The following is an 18,922-nucleotide window of genomic DNA, read 5'->3' on the forward strand; positions in this document are numbered from 1 at the left end:
AGCACAGAGGATAGAGGCAGCATCTTTGGGTACCCATGGGAACCCTCTTGCAGAGCATCCCTAACAGTGCTCTAGGGGTTTCTAAGAGCAGACATAGCCCTCATCTTGCAGCCCTGATGGGGTGTTTAGCTATGCATCCCTGGGGCAGCCTAAATATGGACTTAGAAAGCAGATCCCTGGGAAGCTTTGTCCATGCTGTTCCTGTGCTACAGGAGCTGCTCTCTGCCTCTCTTTTCTTTCCAACTGTGTGTCCAGAAAAGCTAAGTGTCAAACAGAGGAAATATAAAAACACATGCCATTTATTTCTGTACATTAAAGCGCTTGTAATTAGTGTCTTCAGATGGAAAACCAGACAATTTTTTCCCCACAAACCAGGAGATTAAGCACTATGTTGCCAGGCTCATGATAATAAAAACAAAGCTCAATGCCTGTTTTTTTTCCTTAAAATGTAAATTTAATAATTAAAAAAAGGGCTAAAAATATTTAAAAGGCACATTCTTATTGGGAAGGCATGAAGGAATACTGCTTTTTCCTTGTGAGCCTTGATCCAGTGCTGGAAAGATGTTCGGTGGTTGTAGCTGATAGCAATCCAACTTGAGAGAAGAATGCAAAACAGAAGAACAATATTTACTTGAAGCTATTTGTAATTTTCACAAGTGGTCACCAAAAAAAGCCCAGATATCATCAGAAAAGGGAAGCTGCTTTGTCTCTGTTGCAGGAACACTGCCTTCCTGCATGTAGGGTTAAGGCAATCTTATCTCCATCTCTGGCCTCGATTAAAACAGAAGGGGAAAGAAGGGGAACTGCTGTTCAGGCAATAAGAGAGACCAGAGGCTTCTCCATTAATATGTAAACTTTGGATCAAAAAGGAAGATGAGAGACTCCAGATAGAAGCCACCTCTCAATAGATGGGTTTTGAATTTGCATGCACCAGCAAAAGGCACATCTAGAATGTCCTGGCTCCTATAAAGGGGAGGAAGGGATGGGATGGAAGCATGACCCCACTAAACTTTTCCTGTTTGGGTTGAATAATGTCTGCCCTTGAAGGATGTTTACCTAATGTAACGTCTTTGTAATGTTTGTCCAAGCTCTCTGTGACAGATTCTCAAATCCAGAAAGGCTCACGTCAGTCAAGCTTCATCTCTTGCCCTTCGTGGCAAGCAACATGTGTATTTGCCCTGCAGGATAGACTGAGCCACTCATAACTCATTAAAAAAAATAATACTGAAAGGACAGAGAACTTGCCAAACACCTTGCCAGCTTATGCTATGGTTTATGCCCTGCCTGTCTTAGAGAGGGAAAAATTCAAGTGTTGACACTAGATCAGGAAGCAGTCACTGAGGATCTGCATCACAAGGGTGTATGCAGAGCTGCAACGAGATGCATTAATGCCTTGGAGACACCAATGTCTCTTCCCCTTTTCCTTCAGCCAGGTGCTGCTTAAGTCCTCCTATCTCCTTCCAGCCTCCCCCAACAGCCTGTGGATCTCCAGCATTTTTTCCACCTTTTTAAGCTCCATCTTCAAGACAATTCTCCCTGTTTCAAGATGAGGATTGAGAATGCTGGTCCACGCTCTTTAGAAGGGCCTCTTGCAATTTACTACACTGTCTCCTGCTCTCTTTTAACTTTGCCTTCATTTCCCCCATTCTTGGGAAAGCTCTTTGGGCTGCATTCCTCTGCCTTGCTCCTTTTTTGCTCTGAGTGTAAATCTGACCCTCAGTAAAACACAAGCTGCTTTCCCCCTAGCACCACCTTTGCTGCCTGATGTGGCATCAGCCCCAACCCTGGCAACGGAGTGCAAATTCCCCTCAGGAATGAGAAGATAGCCCCAACCTGTGAGGGCAGCTGAGCTGCCTTCATATGAAAATAAATGCAAGCACCTTCAATTAATCCAGAAAGAACATGGAATAGTTGGCAATAGGCTACAAAGCATTTTCTCTTGCTTCTCTGCTTTTCTCCCTGAAGGTTATTCTGGGGCAGTATTGAAAAAAAATTAAACCCCCACAGCTTTTCCAGAAATATTTTTCCGTGTTTCTGGGCAATCTGGCAGCTGCAAAACTCTGCAGTAAAGGAGGGTCATTCACTCCCCTCATGGGGAACCTTCTTCCTGTTGGCTGCAGATGTGCTCCCTCCTGCCTGCTTTGATAAATAGGGAGAAAACATGGAATTTTGGGGTACAGGCTTGTAGAAGGGTTCCTTGGGCTCTGAGGAAGTCATTCATTAGCAAAAGAAGGCTGTTTATCACAGGGACCAGTCTCGCTTCAAGCAAGACTTTCCCCATCAAGAGGAAGAGTTCAGGCAAGGGAAATCTTAGCCTTTGGGATGGGGAGGCATGTTTAGCTCCTCCTGCCCCAAGCAAGGACTGCCTCTGGCTGTCCTGGAGCAGTTTCAGTTCCTCTTGTGGTGTCTTATGATGCCCTTAGTGCAGCATTTTTCTTATTAAAAAAAATCATTGTGGAGGAGTTGGGCAGAACCCTTAATGGCTCTTCTTGGGTTCACAGAGAACTAGGGTGTGTGACAGGAGGGGGCCAGTTATCCAGTCCCAGACTGGTCCAACCCTGCTATTCTTCTGCTGCCAGCAGGAGGTTGCAGACCTTGGAGTTGGCTCGGTGTAAGGCAAACTCTTTCCCAGGCATGGTGCCCTGCCTGCCTTTTTGAGTGGTGCTGCTCTGGTTCCCAGCAGACTTGGAAGCTGTGAAGATTTCTCTGTGGGACAAGGTGACAGCAAGATGGTCAGGAGGTTGTGGCGGACCTCATCCTCCTCCTAGATGTGCATATTCATCATTTCCTAGGCAAATGGTCTAGGCATGGTGCTTCTACTGATGTCAGCATGAACTTATGGTGTCTTTCCCCCATCCCGACTGGTTTTGACCCACCCTGCTCAGTAAGTGTACGACCATTAATTCCCTCCTCTCCCCAAGAAGTCCTTCCCTATCTCAAGCACATCACAATGTTTCTACAGTATCTGGCCATATCCAGAGACTACCTGTATGGGACTTGCTCCTCTTTCAGCTGCAGGCACATGAGCACTGGGCTGCTGGAAAACCTCAGCATGGTGTCAAACTGGACTGAGGTTTCTGCCTCTGTCTGGCTTCTCAGGGTAGCTTGGAGAAAAGGGGTATCTAGTTCTGCCTGGAAATCAATGGCAAGGCTTCCCCTGTGAGAGAGAAGCACATGGGTTTGGTCACTGAACAATTGCTCCAAACGACCCCATAAGCATCTTAGGTCTGGCCATGGAAAAAGAGTGTGTAACCAGCACCCACCAGACCCCTACCTAACATGTCCACCAGCAAAGCCTGGACCAAGCAAAAGAACAAGAGGCTGTGGAAAGCCAGCTTAAGGTGGAGCATTCCTTGTGCTGGGCCCACTGGGTACCCTGCATCCCCAGAGCCAAGCAGTTTCCTGCCTGCTGACCTCGCATTGATGCTGGTTTTCAGCTCCTGCTCCCAAATGCTCACATCCATGTCAGCTGAAATGTCAAGCCCCAGCCCGCCCTGGAGTCTGATGGCCACTTGGAAGCCAGGCTGCAGAGGAATGACCTGGAAGATGGAGAAGACAGACCTTGCTGTGACCACGCACTGCTCTTGGCTGAGCAGTTGATAATGACAACAGCTTGTGACTGCTGGGACTTCTAATCCCAACCCCAGCTGGGCTTGCAAGAAAGGAACTGAAGCCATGTATGTTCCATGGCAGAAGCAGTCATCCTGCTGTTTTACCAGTCCCAAGAGACATCTGGTAGTGCCACCTCACTCTTAGACCTGTGTCTGCAGTAACATAAAACTGAAATCCACTGGCTTGTGCTGTGGAATTCACTAAGATTTGGTGTGAAGGCAGGTCACACACCCCTCCTCCTTCCCCCATCTGGTCATCTGGTACCTGATGATGGTCCATCAGCAGGAGGTTCCCTTTGACCACGCTTGTGGGTTCTCCACTGCTTAACAGGACCTTGGCCATTAAGTCTGTATATCCCTGGAAGAAGATGATTGGACGCAACTGAACATCAAAAAAGATGGCAGACATCCTGGCCATGAGCTCTGGCTCCTCTTCCCCATCCGAGACGTTTTCTCCTAGCATTGAGTCCATCCCTTGTGCTTCAATAGTGACCTAAAACACAGAAGCAGAGATGTGAAAGCTGTATGGAGCAAGGCTGGAGAGTCTAATTTTTGCTCTGCAATTCTATTTGAGTTTCTGTATTTGTCCAGCCATAGTGTTGGCACCCCTTGAAGCAGGAGGACAGCGATGGGGTGGGTTGGATGGGGCACCCAAACTATCCCTGAGCACTATGCAGCAGTGGTGTCATACCCACTGTGTTTTGGGGGAGTATAGGTTTTCCTTCTCCAGAGCAGGTCTGTCTGGATTCACATCAATGATGGGGGTACAAATGTATGCATTTCTGATATGGAGCACACTGAGTGCAGAGGTGAGGTCAAGCACCATAAGGAGGTTATGAGGGGACACAAGTGCAGCAGTGGCATCACTGGATTGGTGCTGTTACCCCCTTCCACGTATGTGGCCCCCAGCCACTCTCTGCGCAGTGCACCTGAGCTGCATGAAGCTGTTGTCCATGGCTGAGCAGTGAGAAGTCAGAGACACTCTTCCTCAGGAATCCACCCTCCAAAAACAGCAGGTCCAGGCCAAAGGTGGAAAGCAGGTCCTGGGTGACTGAAAGGCAGAGAGATATCCATAAGCACCTCTGTGTTTATGTGCAGTGCCTGGCACATCTCTCTCTGTGAATGAGTTGCTGGATGGTGGTGAACCATAAATGCTCTGACAGCAGCAGCAGGGATGAAGGATGACAAGAAAATACAGAGCCTGTTGATGGGATGTGGAAGGCTGTGATTCTGGCAAGTGCAGCTGTTGTGCCCACTGCCGCTGAGTCAGTGCTCAGCAGGATGGGACGGTGTCTTAAAAGAGCTTGCCAAGATTGATTGTAGGAACTGGGAGGTCACTGGATACATCTAAAAGCAGGATCCCGAGAGCTCCTTGGTAATTTGTAAGCCTCCTCAATAGATTGTATGGGCTGGTCAGGGTGGCTGACCTGCACAGAACTCTCATGTTAGCCATTAAATAGCTGATAAAGCTAAATGATTCAGAGGGGAAAGCTTCTCAGCCATCTCCTTCCATTCTTGCAACAATCAAAGGCTTTAGCATTGCAGTATTTTCTTCCAGTTCATGGCTATTTTGCCCCCACCTACCCCTTACAAGGCTAGGCTGAGATAATTTGAAGAGGGGCAGAAATAAAAGCTGAGGGGTGAAGATTTAATCAGATATTTAGCAAGCATTGATTGTTGCAGTCTCTCTGAAGTTTGAAGATTTTTAAGTCAGTACAAGGATTCTCCTTTTTGAAGAGTTTATTAAAAATACTTACGGAGCTGAGGAATGGAGCTGAGTATCTTGACTTATCAGGAAAAGCACAGAAACTCCCACCCACAATCTGCCATTTGTTTCACCTCCAGCTGAAGTACCTCCCTCAAATTAGCAGGATTTGGGAAAAGTATGTGGCACAGCCCAGCCATCCTGCTGTAGGGGTGTCAGTGGAAGGTGTATATATTATCTCGGGTGATGGCAGCCAGCCAGCCTCAGCTACTGCTGGAGAACATGCTCAGAAGCCTCCACTGAGAATTTGGGGCATTTCTATAAAGCTGAGGCCTCTTCTGAAAGCTGCCTTCCCTATCAACCCCTACTTCAGCCATTTGAGGGGACAACGGGGTCATTGTGGTGTCACCTGTCAGAGGTCCTGAGAAAGACGAGGAGATGCCGGCTTTTGAGAAGAAGTTGTAATTATTTATCTGTGGGTCTCCCATGATGTCTTTCATTATCTTCCTGGAAGCAAGAGGGAAAAGGTATGTCAGCACTGGGAGGGAAGGAAGGGAAAATGTCAGTGCTTGTTACAGAAAGCCATACAAAGAAGGAAGTACAAATCTCTGAAGTATTTCTGTTGGTTGCTGACTTCCCAGGGAAGTGTGAGCAAAAAATAGAAATGAGCAGACATGGGCTCCCCTGAAACTTCCCTCTCCTTCGGCTTAGGATAAACCAGTCAGATATTTTTGTACAGCTTCTGCTTAGCTCTGGAGAACGTTGGTGCTCGGTTTGTTTTGTGCAGATAGGAAGGTGAATGCAGTTACACATTGTGCACTCCTCTGAGAGACAGTTTTGGCCTCCAAGGACTCTGCTGAAACCACGAGCCTGGGTCCCGCTGCCATGGGGCAGGACAAGGAGGGACAATGTGTTTTGGCTGGCTGTGTGGAGTCTGCACTAGCAGTCCTCCTCTTTTCTTCCTATAGCAGCTGGGAATTTCCAGACAGCATCAATGCCAGCTCTAAGAAGTGATGCTTGCATGCTTTAAAGGCTAGCTGGCTCAAAAAGCCACAGCTGGAGTGTGGAGGAAGAGAAAAAAATAGTGAGGTAGAGGTAGAGCTAGAGGGAAAAATGCAGCCTTCCCCCTCCTGACCCACCTTGCTGGGTAGTGGTGGTGAGCATAGAGGCTGCTCTGGACCTTCAGCAGCAGAAATGTTGCCATCTCTGTCTCCATCTCATTGGCAGCCAGCAGGATGTTGATAACATCCATGGGCAAGGGCTCCTTATCCAGGAGGATTTCTGCAGCACCCAGGCGACATGTTTTTTCATAGCTCTTTCTCTTCTCGTGGAAAATCCTCCTCATTGCTTGTTTCACCTGATGAGAGAGGGTAATTAAAATGGTGGTGGTAGGGTGGTAATGTGCAAATGGTAGCTCCATTTTGCACTCCTGATGGCTTGGAACACCAAGCTTTGGCAGCTTTGTTTTGTACCTTGCTGGAGATATGCTGAGCGGAGAATCGCCGCAGGGCAGAGATGGCTGCAATGGCAACCATGGTGGGACCCTCTTCAGCATGGTCCAGGAGGATAGGAATAGTTTCGGGGAGCGCTGCATTCCCCAAGGCCAGCAGGTAAATGACCATCTTGGACTCCTCCTCAGCGCCTCTTAGCCCCCTGAGGATGGTTTTCACCCCACTCTCCACCTCCTGCTCGGGGTTTCCAGGAGGGCAGAAAAGAAGGAGGGTGAAGTGGGGGACAGGAGATATTCTGGGCACCCACAGAGGAGGGGGGGAACATCTGAGAAAGCCAAGCATGGGATGACTCACCTGCAGCCCACACAGTTTCTGGAGGCACAGCTTGCCAACCAGAGAGCCCATGGCAAGTATCCCTGTCTCCTGGACCTCAGGAGCCAGCTGCTTCCCATCCAGCTTGTCCTGGGTATCCAGAAAAGGGTAATATGAAGCAGGAAAAAAAAGAAAGAATGCGTAAAAAGAGAGAGAAGGAGTATGTTTTATCTCTTACCAAAAAACATTTGCCAAAAAAAGAAGAATTAGTTCTTACCTGCCTTGAAGGAGGCAACGCACGGTTTAATTGGATAAAATACTGATTATTTCACAGTGGGCTTTAATTAAGCTTTTTTTTTAATCTGTAATTAATGCACTGATAATTAAGCACTTTCTGCTGAATGCTTTTCCTCCAAGGAGCATCTACTCCCATTGCCAGTGTCCCATTAAAAGCACATAAAATAATCCCATAAGTAGGAAGATGCGTTTCCAAATAAAATATTTTCCTTTTTCCTGCAAACATGCTTGCTGTTCCCTCCTGCCTGAAATGGGGTGAGGATCCACCTGGGACTCAGGACCCTCAGGCAGGGAGAGAAATGTCCATACTTACTGACACCAGGCGGAGAAGCTGTCCTGAAGGCCGGGGAGAGAAAGCTGCTGCATAGAAAAACTTTTCTAGCAGGGAACTGGGATTCTTGCTGAAATCCAGGAAGTCGGAGAGAGCTGCCAAGGATGCCACTGACTGTGCGGCCACTGCTGCCTCCACAGCGAAGGGGCTGGAGCAAGAAAAGGGAAGTCATCAGTGGCACAACCCACCAAAAGAGCTGGAGAAGAAACAAGGTACCCTGTGCAGCTCCTCATCCCCCTTTCTCTTCTCCATGCTTTCCTCTTGCTTTAACTCTCAGGAGCTTCAATTCATAAGTTAAAAAAGCCTAGAAGGCTGGCTCTGGCTCTGAAGTTGCACATGTTGAGGTATCTCACTGCAGAGAGGAGCCTGGCCTCAGTGCCCACACTGGCAAGGAATGGGTGCTATGGCCATGGGTGGACAGCGTGTAAATAACAGACCTCCAATGATATTTGCAGAAAGCCTTGCTGGAGTATTCACTCTGCTCCAAAGCCAGAAAAAAACAAAGCCATGCAGTGTTTGTACAGAATGGGCATTAAAAAAAACAGAGTACATTCACACTACACGGGATGGCTGCCTGGACCAGGTGTGGTGTAGGGACCAGCACCAAATGACCCTAGTTGCCAGGGCCAGGAACGACCCTACATGCCTGCGCTCTGCATGCACAGAAATCAGTTTTGGCAAGATAGCTCCTGGGATTCTCACAGCATCTCCTCGGGCGCTGTCCTCAGCAGCTGCAGCACATCTCTCTTCTTGGCACTGCGCAGCATCTGGATGAACCTCTGGAACTGCCAGGCTGTCGCTGCCTTCGAGGTGTCCATTTTGACTCTCTGGCTGTCAAAAGCTTTCAGGTAGGCTCTCAGCTGCAAAGATGAGGTTTGCTAGGTGGGATTTTTACCCTCATTATCATGGGATAAAGTTTATACTTGGGAAATATTTAGGAGTGGAGAGGGTCCACTGGGGACATGCAGTTACCTGCAGGCCTCTACTGCAGCCTCCCACCCCCACTGCTGAGGACTTGTGCTGAAGCCCAAATTCCCCAATCTGTGGTACGTGTCAGGAAAAGATCAGGATAAACTGGGAGCAGCCCTGGTGCCTTAAAGTTGCAATTCCAGATTTCCCAGGTGAAAAGCATGGAGGACTTGAGGACACAAAAAAACCCAAACCCTTGTTTGTGCTTGTCAGCCTAACCTGCAGTGGAAATATTTCCTGACCTCAGACCTGTGATGAGTTTAACCCAGCTGTATGTGACAGCTGTGCACCAGGTTTCTTCCCCCACCACAGAAATGCAGCTATGTCAGGGAATCCTTCCAACATAGGTAGCAACATTACACACTAGGACAGGTAATAGGTCAGGCGGCTTCTCTACAGCACTTCTGGGGCCACATCCTGCCTTGACAGCAGTAACCAACCTCTCCAAATGCACCATTGTGGCATAACTTCAAATCCTACAGCCTTCTCCTGCCTGCCCAGGTACTCAGCTTGGGGGAGAGCATGTGGTGAGTTTTGGGGTTGGGTAGAATCACTGACCGATGGGCAGTGGGTGCAGACTCTCCTGAAGGGCAGGCTGGCCATGCTCAGGGGCTGGTGCTGTCCCTCCATGCCAGCTAGTGCATCCTTAAGGCTTCGTGCAGCCACCTCTGCTGGGCCAGGTATTGGAGGAGATGCTAGCTGGAGCTGCTGCCTGTGGAGGGAGGAGAAGACATTGGGAAGTGCTTCATCATTTACAGCCTCCATGGCTCAAAGGCTGGTTGGGTTCATGCAGACTTGGAGAAAGAGGAGATGTGGGTGCAAGCTGTCGAAAGGTGCCTGGTGCTCCCCCTGTGCCATGCCCAGCTGCTGCACTCTATCCTCATTGTTACCTGCACCAGGCTGTGCCACCCGGGCTGGTAGGAGAGCACTTGGACACATCCAACAGATGCACCTTCATCCCATGCCGGGCTGCCCAATTACGGTAGTGGCACAGGGACATCACTCACCTTGAACTGATTTTGATGCCAGTGGTGGACTTCAGGGCTAGAGACATCGTGTGGCTTTCCTCTGCCAGCACAGACTGGAGGAGGCTGTCTTTTACCATGTATTGGCTTCTGCTTGTGGGCTGCCACTTCAGTCCAAAAATCTTGAAAAAAGAAAGGCAAAGAGAAAAAAATGCAACCTTTTCTCTCTTCCCCATGAGACTTCTTTCCTCTCTGTTAGCTGCAAAATTTTTCCAGTCCACAAAGTCACCTGCTTTGCTTGCAAAATGTAGGAAAGGAAGATCCAGAAGAGCCTAGCCTCTTCCTATATGTGGGAGGAAGGCAGCACCAGGTAAGGACCACAGCGAAGGGGATACTTCTGCCCGTGGCTGGTGGGGGAAGGAGACTGGTGACACCATATGGACTTTCTGTTTCATTACAAGATGGTGTCACCATGGCTCAGCCACAGAAAAGGGCTGCAGAGGGAGCAGGGTATGCTCCTGCCTGGCTTGAGCAATGCATGGAAACTGAGAACTGGAAATAAATGCCTCCAAAAGCATTGCCCATACTTCAGGTCTATTTGCTAGTGCTCCATAGCTGCCCCAACACATCTGCACGGCATGGGAAGAGGTATGGCCCTCAGTGCCAAAACCTGCCTCATCCTGACAAGCATCAGCAAGGACATTCTCCAAGTGAAAGTGGAAGCTAAGCAACACCAATTTCCATGGAGCTCATGCCAAAAACCTCTCAGTTCCCTCACCATGCTGTATGGTGGCCTTTCTGAAGATCTCTGGGTGTTTTCTTTCCAAAACAAATTATGCACTTGCTGGACTTCACCTCTGCTTCATCAACCAGCTATGATGAGGGGAGTGTGGGACACGCTGGGAGATATTATCAGAGCAGCTGGGCTTGCACACTGCAGGCCTTGGGGAAGAGAAGAGCTGAACCATGCGCAAGAGTGGGTTTTGACAGCAAATGGCATTAGCAGTAACGACATCTGTATTCTAATAGAGCTTTTTTATCCGTAGGCTTTGCCTTTTACAGAAGTGGACAGTATCATTGTTTTGCTGTCACGGCTACAGGCAAGGTCCAGAGAGTTGCCTCAATCCAGACGGCAGGCTTGTGGGAAAAACTTGTTGCCAAAAATGTGCTATGCAGGGTTGGCTATTTTTTTGGGTAAATTTGCCATGATGCATACCCCAGAAAGCTTTTATTATATAAACACTTGGAGTTTGACTGCCAGGTGTTGAGACCTCTGTCAAAACCCATGGGCTATCTGTGCGGTGATGTCCATTTTTATATTGAATTCAGTAGAATTTATGTATTTTAAAAGACCCATTGATTTTAATCACAGAAGGTGTAATGGCATCAAGATCCACCAAGTTTCATCTATTTAAGTCAGGGCTAAACACAGGCTTCTGCTTTAAATAAAACAAGCAGTGGTCTTTGGCCCTGTCCCCTGTCAACCTAATCCCCAATCCAGTAAGTCTGAGGTGCAGAAAGCATTTCTGTATCTTCACCTTCCCAAGGAGGATTAGTTGACAGGTGAGAAGTGATAACAAGGGTGGGATGATGTAAAACATATGCTTCTCCTGAGGTGTGTTGGCACATCCAACTCTGGGTATGGGTCTAGGAGCTAGAGTCCTACCTCAGACTGGTGCAAAAGGCTGAAGCCAGCTGTGACTGGGACTCAAAGCCCACCTGCAGGAAGATTTTGGGGCCAGCCCTGTTGTACTTGATATAAGTTCAGCCCACCACCACAAGAGAAATGGACTTGCTTTGTTTATGGAGGTGAATCCAGAGTTTGGCTTTACACAGCTGAGGAGATCTTTTGTCTTTGTGATGGAATGGTTGGACACAGTGTATGTGACTTGGCAGCTCCCAGAGACATCCTCCTGAAACACAAAAGTAAGTGACCATGCGTAAGTGTGTTTGGCTTTGATTGACCCTGAATAAAATGATCTATGTAGAGAACAGACACAGAGGACAAATTAATTAATCGAAAAATCATCTAAAAGCTAGAAAATGGGCCTTAACTGAGGGTGGTGGATAGTCCAAGTCCATCTGGGTGGGAAATCTGCTCTTGAAAATTCAGGCTAACAGCAGCATCTTTGTGCCTCTATTTTGGGTTTTGAAGTTATTTCATGTTGGTCACAGGTCACTCCAGCTGAGCTCTGGAGGAAGGGATTTCCTTGCTGTTTATTGGCTTGGCTAGGCAAAACAAATCTTGCTTGGTAGAAATTCTAATGGAGTTTTTTCTCCACTATTCCTGCGGTCCAGGGAAAAATGATGATTTTGTAAGTGTGCCCATTCCTGAAAATCATCTACTTATTTTGCTGGAGCAGAAAGCCCATGGTGTTTATCCTGAATTTTGCCTCCTTTGCTGAAGCACCTGGGCTGGCTGTGCTGTGGGGCTGGCTCTCATGCTGTGGCATGGTCCCTGGCTTTTGGGTAGGATTTGGCCCCAGCTCTGCACCTACCTCCACTGCAGTGCCAGCATGAGGCTGGAGCTGGAGCAGACTGATGATACCTCGCTTCAGGTTGGAGATCAGGATGCTTTCTGCTTCATTCCCATAGGCAGCTTTGACCTGGAAGGGCACAGAGGTGCTGGCTGCAGGGACAGCTCTGGAGGCTCTGCAGGCTCTCTGCTGCCTTCCCTGCTGAAAGGCATCTCCTCTGCCTCTGTAGATACCTGAAGATTTTTCTCAAGGAGGACTGTATCCCTCAATAGCACAATCTTTGTGGGTGCATGCTCATGAAATCCCACTTCCCTGTTTTTTCCAAAGCCTTAGAGGAGAAGATCAGAAAGGAATATGTATCCCATGGTTAGGACTGAAGCCCTTTTAACATGTAAAGCTGCATCTCCAGCTGAGCCTGCAGCCCCTTTGGAGGATGAGGCTCCACCTATGGTCATACTGGACCCTGTGGGAGGCTGTATATTTCTACATTTGCCACTCTGGTTCCTTGTGTCCTGATAGGAAATTGGAGGTGAAGCAGATGTTTGTATGGGCTTCATAGCTGGGAGAATCTGGAATGTGGATAGGAGTGCACTGCAAGCATATGAGCGAGCCCAGGAGGTATCCAGCTGACCTTCCCACTGCTCCAGGAGATGAACACTGGCTGCTGGAGCTCTGCCTGTGATTCCTGGCTCAGTGCAATCTCTGTAGGGGGACCTCTAGTGCCATCCTGGCTCTCCTCTTCTGGCTCATGTTGGGCTTTCAGGTCGCGGACCTATGATGGCAGAAGATGGCAGAAAACAGTGACCAAGCATGTCTGCCCTGAAGTTGCGATGTGCTTTACCTGCAGGTGATGGCCTCTTTGTCAGAGAGGTCATTTTTCAGGTGGCTTGGACTGGAGAGGGAAGGAGCTAAAGAGAGCGTCACTAGTCCCAGGAGGAGTACCCATCCACAATGGCTTTGCCAACTCACACACCTGCACCTGGAGCAGCTCTTCCCTGTCTTGGTCCCTCCAGAGCCTGCGCAGCTGGACCAATGCCTCAGCCCGCAGCCAGGCTCCCCGTAGGGATGGTGTGGATGTGTGGTCCAGCTGGACATCCAGGGTATAGTTGTACTGATACAGGGTCTTGGGCTGGAAAGAAAGCAGCTGCAAATCCCCTGAGGAAAGATGCAAATGCTGAAAGTATAAGGTTGCAGATGTCAGTCCTTCCACATGCTGCAGTCAGCATCCTCCCTTGTAGAAAGAACCTGGACTTGCACTGATGCTTGCAACCTGTATCACTTTGCCCCTCAAAGTGTCATTTTTACACCAAGCAGTAGGTATAACCGACGTGTTTGAGGGAAAACATAGGGAGGTTTTAATGGGAAATTATTTGTGCCTGCAATTTGGATATTTGTGTGTTCTTGGGATGGCAGCTGATTCCTGCTTGTGTTTCCAGCCCTTCCTTAAAAAAGCTGTCCAGAGTGTTGGCTCTGCTTGGGGGTTTCAGGACTTCTTGAAAGTGCCAGGGAAATGCACTTTGATCCTGAAGTAAATTATCCTGAGCAGGAAACTTATCCAGACAGGAGGGATATCTCAAAGACTCTTTTCAGCATTGTACATTAACTGGGGCAATGTTGACATTTTTATTAAGAGCAGAAGAGAGGCCATATTCTTCATATTGTGTGTTTCCCAACAGAACTGCTAATTCTTAATTAAACCACTGACTTTGTGATGGGGCAAAATGAATCTGGTGTGGCAGCTTTAGATCAGAACTCCTTGCCTTAATCTCATCTGTCTAGAATTATTTGGAACCCCTTCTCTTGTTCCTATACGAATATGACTGTAGGGAGGAGGGTCGCCTTTGCCATGATATAACCAGTCTAATCTATTTTCTTAAGTCACTTCAAATTCTCCTGAAAATCTTGCTGGGCTTCTGAAATGTTTTATAGTTTTGCTACTTTTGCTGTAATAACAAATGAAAGGAACTGATGGAAGTCCAGCTCTCTCCCTGGGGCTTTGCCCTGTGACTCAGGCTGAAGAGTTTCTATATTTCTGCACTGTGCACAGTTTAAAAAGCTCCAGCTCTACAATTTTGTTCACGCCCCAGGGAGGACTTCCACAGTCCCAGAAAATCTTCCTGCCTTGGGAGATGCTCAGTCCATTTGCAGTTTTGGCAATAACTCTTCCCTCCCTGTCTGGAGACTAGGGAGGTGTTGCATTATGGCGAGCTCCAGGAGGTTTTTTGTGTACTGGGATAAGCATCCTACCTCTTGGGGCACCCATACCCAGTTGTTTCCCTGGACCCGAAACAGCCCAAAATCTCTTACCTTTTGCTGCGCTCACGAAGTTAAAACAAAGCAGGCAAATGCATCCCAAACCTGCTTTCAGATTCATGGTGGGCTCTGAGAGCTGGGCAGGAGACAGGGAAGGAAGGAGGGGGTGGGAGAGTGACTATACAACAAAAGTGGGAATGATCTGCAGCGTCAGGCGATGGGGCCCAACCTTCTCCCTGTCCCCGCCTTATGCATCCAAAGAAAAGCAAATAATTAAACCTTTTCACCAACCCCCAGCAGCCACGGAGGGTTTGGAAATCAGCTAAGGGCTGCCAAAGACTGGAGGGTGGGGAGGAAAGCTGCAAAAAAGACCTGCCAGAAGCATTGCAAGGTGGAGAAATTGCCAGTTCGCCCTGATATGGGAGGGGGATGCTCAGAAAGCTGCTCCGTTCCTCGGTGAACCATCTCTTCCTGCCAAAAGGGGAAGGGGAAGGAATGGTTGCTTTTGAAAGAAAAGACCTGGAAGGGGAAGGGGGAAAACTGTTTTTCCACCCTTTTAGTTAGAGACTGGGATTTGCAGCCTGGAGGCTCAAATTACTTAAAGGGCCAGGCTGGAGGGGGCTGGGGAGATCCTGCTGATTGGTTGGACTATGAACGCCCTTATCCATCCCTGTGATTCCCCCAGAACAGCTTGGGAAAGGGTTTAGGAGGTGGGTGCTTTGCTGGTTGTGCTCCACATAGCCTGCTAACCCCTTTGCCCACTAACTGTGTTTTTTTTTTTTCTGTGCAGGAACTTTTCGAGTGCTGAGTTTAATTGTTTCCTAAAGACACTGCAGGCTGCAAAGGGCCGAAGTCCACACGAGGTGGCTTAGGGTTCTGTGAAGTCTGTTTACCAAAAATAACGGACACGTGGGAGAGAGTGGGGCACATCGCACCCTCCTTGTACATGGATTTGAGAGGCAGTACTGTCATTATGGAAGCAATCTGCATTGTGCAGTAGGACCAAAACCCAATGGGTTTGGTGTTACATCGTTTTCAAGGGCAATCCTCCAGCTCTGCATCACTACTGGATTTTTGGGCCACTAATGTGATCTGAAAAGCAGGACAGATCCAGATGTGAGCTACCTGGGGACAGTCCACCTATAGGTTTCCCAAACATGGTGTCTCCACTTGGTCTTCTGATGGTCTTTATGGATAAATATCCCATATTTAGATTGAAGCATTTGCTTCTCTTTATTATTGTCTTTCTTGCTGGTCTCTCAGCTTTTCATTCAAGTTTCCTTTTGAGGGATGACCATTAGGGCTATCCTTGAGCCGGCTGTTCAAGATGTATCCACAGGCTGTGACACCGTTATTTGCAAGGGTCTGCCTGCATCAGCTTCTCTTCCTGGGATGCGCTGAGAGAGCAAAGTGGACTGGGGATGATGGGAGTCCTGCTGACCACAGAAAGCTTAGCCCTTTAGCCAGGGTGGGGAAAAATGAAATATTTCAAAGAAAAAAGTGGCTGTTGAGGGTGTAAATCCTGAAAATAAGGTTGCAGAGTGGTTGTAGCCTAAACACACTACCTGAAGATGAAAGGAAACAGAGACAGCTTGTGAAAAAGACCCTGCTGAAAAGAGGGCCTCAAACAGGAACTGGACTTCAGCAGGTTTGTTAATTTAGACTTGGGGGTGATGAGTCCTTCCGGAACCAGGCTATGGGAAGGGGACAAGCTGCAACCTGCTTTCCCATAGGCAGCTCCAGACTGCTGACTGCTACCTCCTGGGAAGTTGGAGAGGCAAAATCATGTGATAGCCCTCAGCAGAGCTTTTCTGGCAGTTCCAAGGAAGAGAGTTTATCCACTGCCTGTACTACCGGTGAGGAGGTGCTCAGCTCCCCCTTGAAATCTGCATGGAAGGTGTCTTGCTGTCATTTTGTCATCTCCTGTTATAATCTCATCCTCATGACAAGACAGCAATGGGGAGAGAAAGTAGTCATGCAGCTGAACAGTCATGAGGGATGGGTTTTATCTCTAGGTTTCTAAATCAGGTGCCTAGACTAAACCAGCCATCCCAGATGCCTTCCATAGGCAGAGGAAAGAGAGAAGTGTCTTCGGGGGATGCCATGTGCTGCTTATCTTGGACACTGCCTTACTGTGACATTAATCTCCCTCTGATAGTATTTATTTAACTCCATCAATTATGTAGGAAATTTAATACCTAGCTCAGACTTTGATGTGTAACTTTGAAATGAATCCTGCCTTCTGATGTGCAGCTTTGCCAGTCACTGTGACAATTTCTCTGCCTGGAGAGAAAACTCCCCCAGGTTTGTCAGTTAGGGAGGGGAGACTGGGATGAACAGTGAGTTTCAGTGCCAGTTTTCACCTGGTTTCTCTTCCTCCAGACCCAGTTCTTGCTTCTGCCTCTGGAAGAATATGTGAAATTGCAAAGCAGAAGAAATCAGATGTTTTAAATTCCTGGTGCTTGTCATGAAAATGAAGGGCAGATAGCTTTCCCTATTGCTCAGTGTTGCTGTGTTTGTCCATAATGACTGCAGGACATCATGGCTGTGTGTCTAGGCAAAGGTTCTGTTGCCCAGCATTACTGCATGGCTACCCATACCCTGTGCTTTCATACATGTACTGCTCAAGTGATGGGATAAATGTCAGTGAGCTTTGAATCCGTACTTGTGCAAGACTAATCAGCATTCCTTGATGCATCTCCTCTCACACGCTGGTCCTTTCTCCCCACATGGGGACCATGGAGTGGTCTCCAAAGGCCCCTGCTTGGCTCCCTGAACCTGTTCTGCAGGTGCCTGCTGGGCTGGTCAATGCTCCTGTGCCAGTCTCTGGAGGTCAGATCCCCTCTGCTCCCCAGTCTCTGCCCTACTGCCTGTGGCTCAGGCTGGAGGTTGGCAGCTACAATCTCCAGCAACCCCAGAACGATGCTATTTTCACTAAGAGGAGGGCAGAGGAAGCAGAAGTGAATGTGCTTTCACTGTTGCATTAAAAACTTTGATAGTGTCACAGCTGATCCTCTTTTCTGAACCTTCACTTTTGCTTTCCACTCACTCCAAGTTTAACCAATTCTTGTAAGGCCCCCAACTTGCTAAGAGTTCTTCACATCTGGGTCTGTCATGTTCTTACAAAGATGCCTTATGAAATTTCGCAAACCTATGGTGAGGTGTATGGTTTTAAAAACAGTGTTTGCTGATATCTTGAGTGCTTCTCCAGCCCCTTGCATATCACCCAAGGGAAACATGATCTCCTGTTTCAATCCAGGTGCAACCTGCCAGTGCAGATCCTCTTCTAATAAATTAAGTTCACGTAGTATGATCAAGGATATGACTTCTTCATTTCAGTTTCTTGTTTGGACACTGTGCTGCTAATTCCCTTGGAAATGACATGGTGACAAGCCCTACAGATAGAACTGGGATGCTGATCCCCCCACACTGGTCCCCAAACCTCATGTCTGCCAGTGGCTGTCTGCCAAATTACCATGGGGATGCTGGCTGCAGGACCTGACGTGGCAGCTCCAAAACCCATTGTCAGGGCAGAGCAGAGCAGGCAGGTACACCCAGTGTAACCAGGTCAGTGTGCCCCAGGGTCAGAGATACATGGGCAGACCTTGCCACCAAGATGTGATATCAGGATGGACTTTGGCAAAGGGTAGTCAGCCTGCCCAGAGGCTGTGTTTGCCTAGATGAAAGCAGGATGGAGCCAATGAGGACTGCTGCATCTTGCATCAAAGCCCATTGACTGCAAGCCTGTGCATGTTTCCAGGGGACTTTCAGGTGTTGATTCTCATAAAAAATGTCTAGTGGAAATAATGAGACCCAAACACTCCTTACCCAGGGGAATACCAGTACAGGTGGCCAGTCTCTAGGCTTGGAGACTGTACTGGGGTCTGAACTGGGGAGCCCACTCCACCATCTGAGGGTTTTCCAAACACAGCTGTTGTCTAGCTGGAGAGTTTCCAGCTCTTGATCACCCTGGGGCAGATGGGAAGGTGGAAGGAAAGACTCCCTAAGGGCTCTGTTCCTTTCCCATTTTTTGCATGTGATCTTTACTTGCACATCCACTCCAGCCTCTTATTCAGGAGTTTTTAGGAAAGACCTGGAAGCAAGTAGAAAAAAAAAACAACAAAACCACTGATAAAATATGCAGATAGCCCAGAGGAGGAAGCAGGAGATAACAGAGTACATAACAGGCCTCAGGGGTAAATCTTTACTGGGTGACTCAGCGGCAAAGAGCAAAGGCAAAGGGCAGAGAATGCAGGCTGCATCTCCAGCACAGTGGAAGAGTTATTCTCCCGAGGGATACCGCAGCTGCTGCTAAGGAAGACATCCCACAGCAGGTCCCCTTAGCAGTGAGAATGATTCACCATGGAGCAAACTATAGAGGGAGCTAGGGGATGCTCCATTCCTCTGTAGCCTCAAAGCCAGAAGACTGGCTTTGCTGCAAGATACTCAGCAATGCAAGAACAACTAAGTGAAATTCTTCAGCTCTGCTAAACACGGCAGATGATATGTTATAGTAACCTTCAGTGACTATACACCTCATTTGGTGCCATT

General features: G+C 48.2%; 1 protein-coding gene across 1 annotated transcript; it reads right to left on the reverse strand.

The window, feature by feature from the left end:
• Positions 1 to 1,991: 1,991 nt before the first annotated feature.
• Positions 1,992 to 14,778, reverse strand: LOC133266334 (microsomal triglyceride transfer protein-like). Its single transcript, XM_061447543.1, has 18 exons — positions 14,426 to 14,778; positions 13,092 to 13,273; positions 12,750 to 12,890; positions 12,140 to 12,247; positions 11,438 to 11,554; positions 9,684 to 9,823; positions 9,235 to 9,388; positions 8,410 to 8,567; positions 7,690 to 7,855; positions 7,122 to 7,229; positions 6,789 to 7,001; positions 6,456 to 6,673; positions 5,726 to 5,823; positions 4,541 to 4,662; positions 3,877 to 4,104; positions 3,415 to 3,539; positions 2,987 to 3,157; positions 1,992 to 2,706 (listed from the first exon to the last, which is right to left on the reverse strand). Exons 1-18 carry the CDS (start codon positions 14,490 to 14,492, stop codon positions 2,562 to 2,564), a joined length of 2,661 nt encoding a protein of 886 aa, XP_061303527.1. The 5' UTR covers positions 14,493 to 14,778; the 3' UTR covers positions 1,992 to 2,561.
• Between the last annotated feature and the right edge of the window lie 4,144 nt (positions 14,779 to 18,922).

Source organism: Pezoporus flaviventris, unplaced genomic scaffold (assembly GCF_033815535.1).
Source record: "Pezoporus flaviventris isolate CSIRO_AGI_PZ_B2104156 unplaced genomic scaffold, CSIRO_AGI_Pfla_v1 ptg000001l, whole genome shotgun sequence".
Taxonomy (NCBI): domain Eukaryota; kingdom Metazoa; phylum Chordata; class Aves; order Psittaciformes; family Psittacidae; genus Pezoporus; species Pezoporus flaviventris.

What these genes read in the sequence shown, in the direction of transcription:
- LOC133266334 (XM_061447543.1), bottom strand. Translation starts at nt 14,492, where the DNA reads ATGAATCTGAAAGCAGGTTTGGGATGCATTTGCCTGCTTTGTTTTAAC. An exon ending in CTCAGCATATCTCCAGCAAG is followed by an intron (nt 6,674 to 6,788) that starts GTACAAAACAAA and finishes CTCTCTCATCAG; the next exon opens with GTGAAACAAGCAATGAGGAG. An exon ending in TGCTGATGGACCATCATCAG is followed by an intron (nt 3,540 to 3,876) that starts GTACCAGATGAC and finishes TCCATCTTCCAG; the next exon opens with GTCATTCCTCTGCAGCCTGG.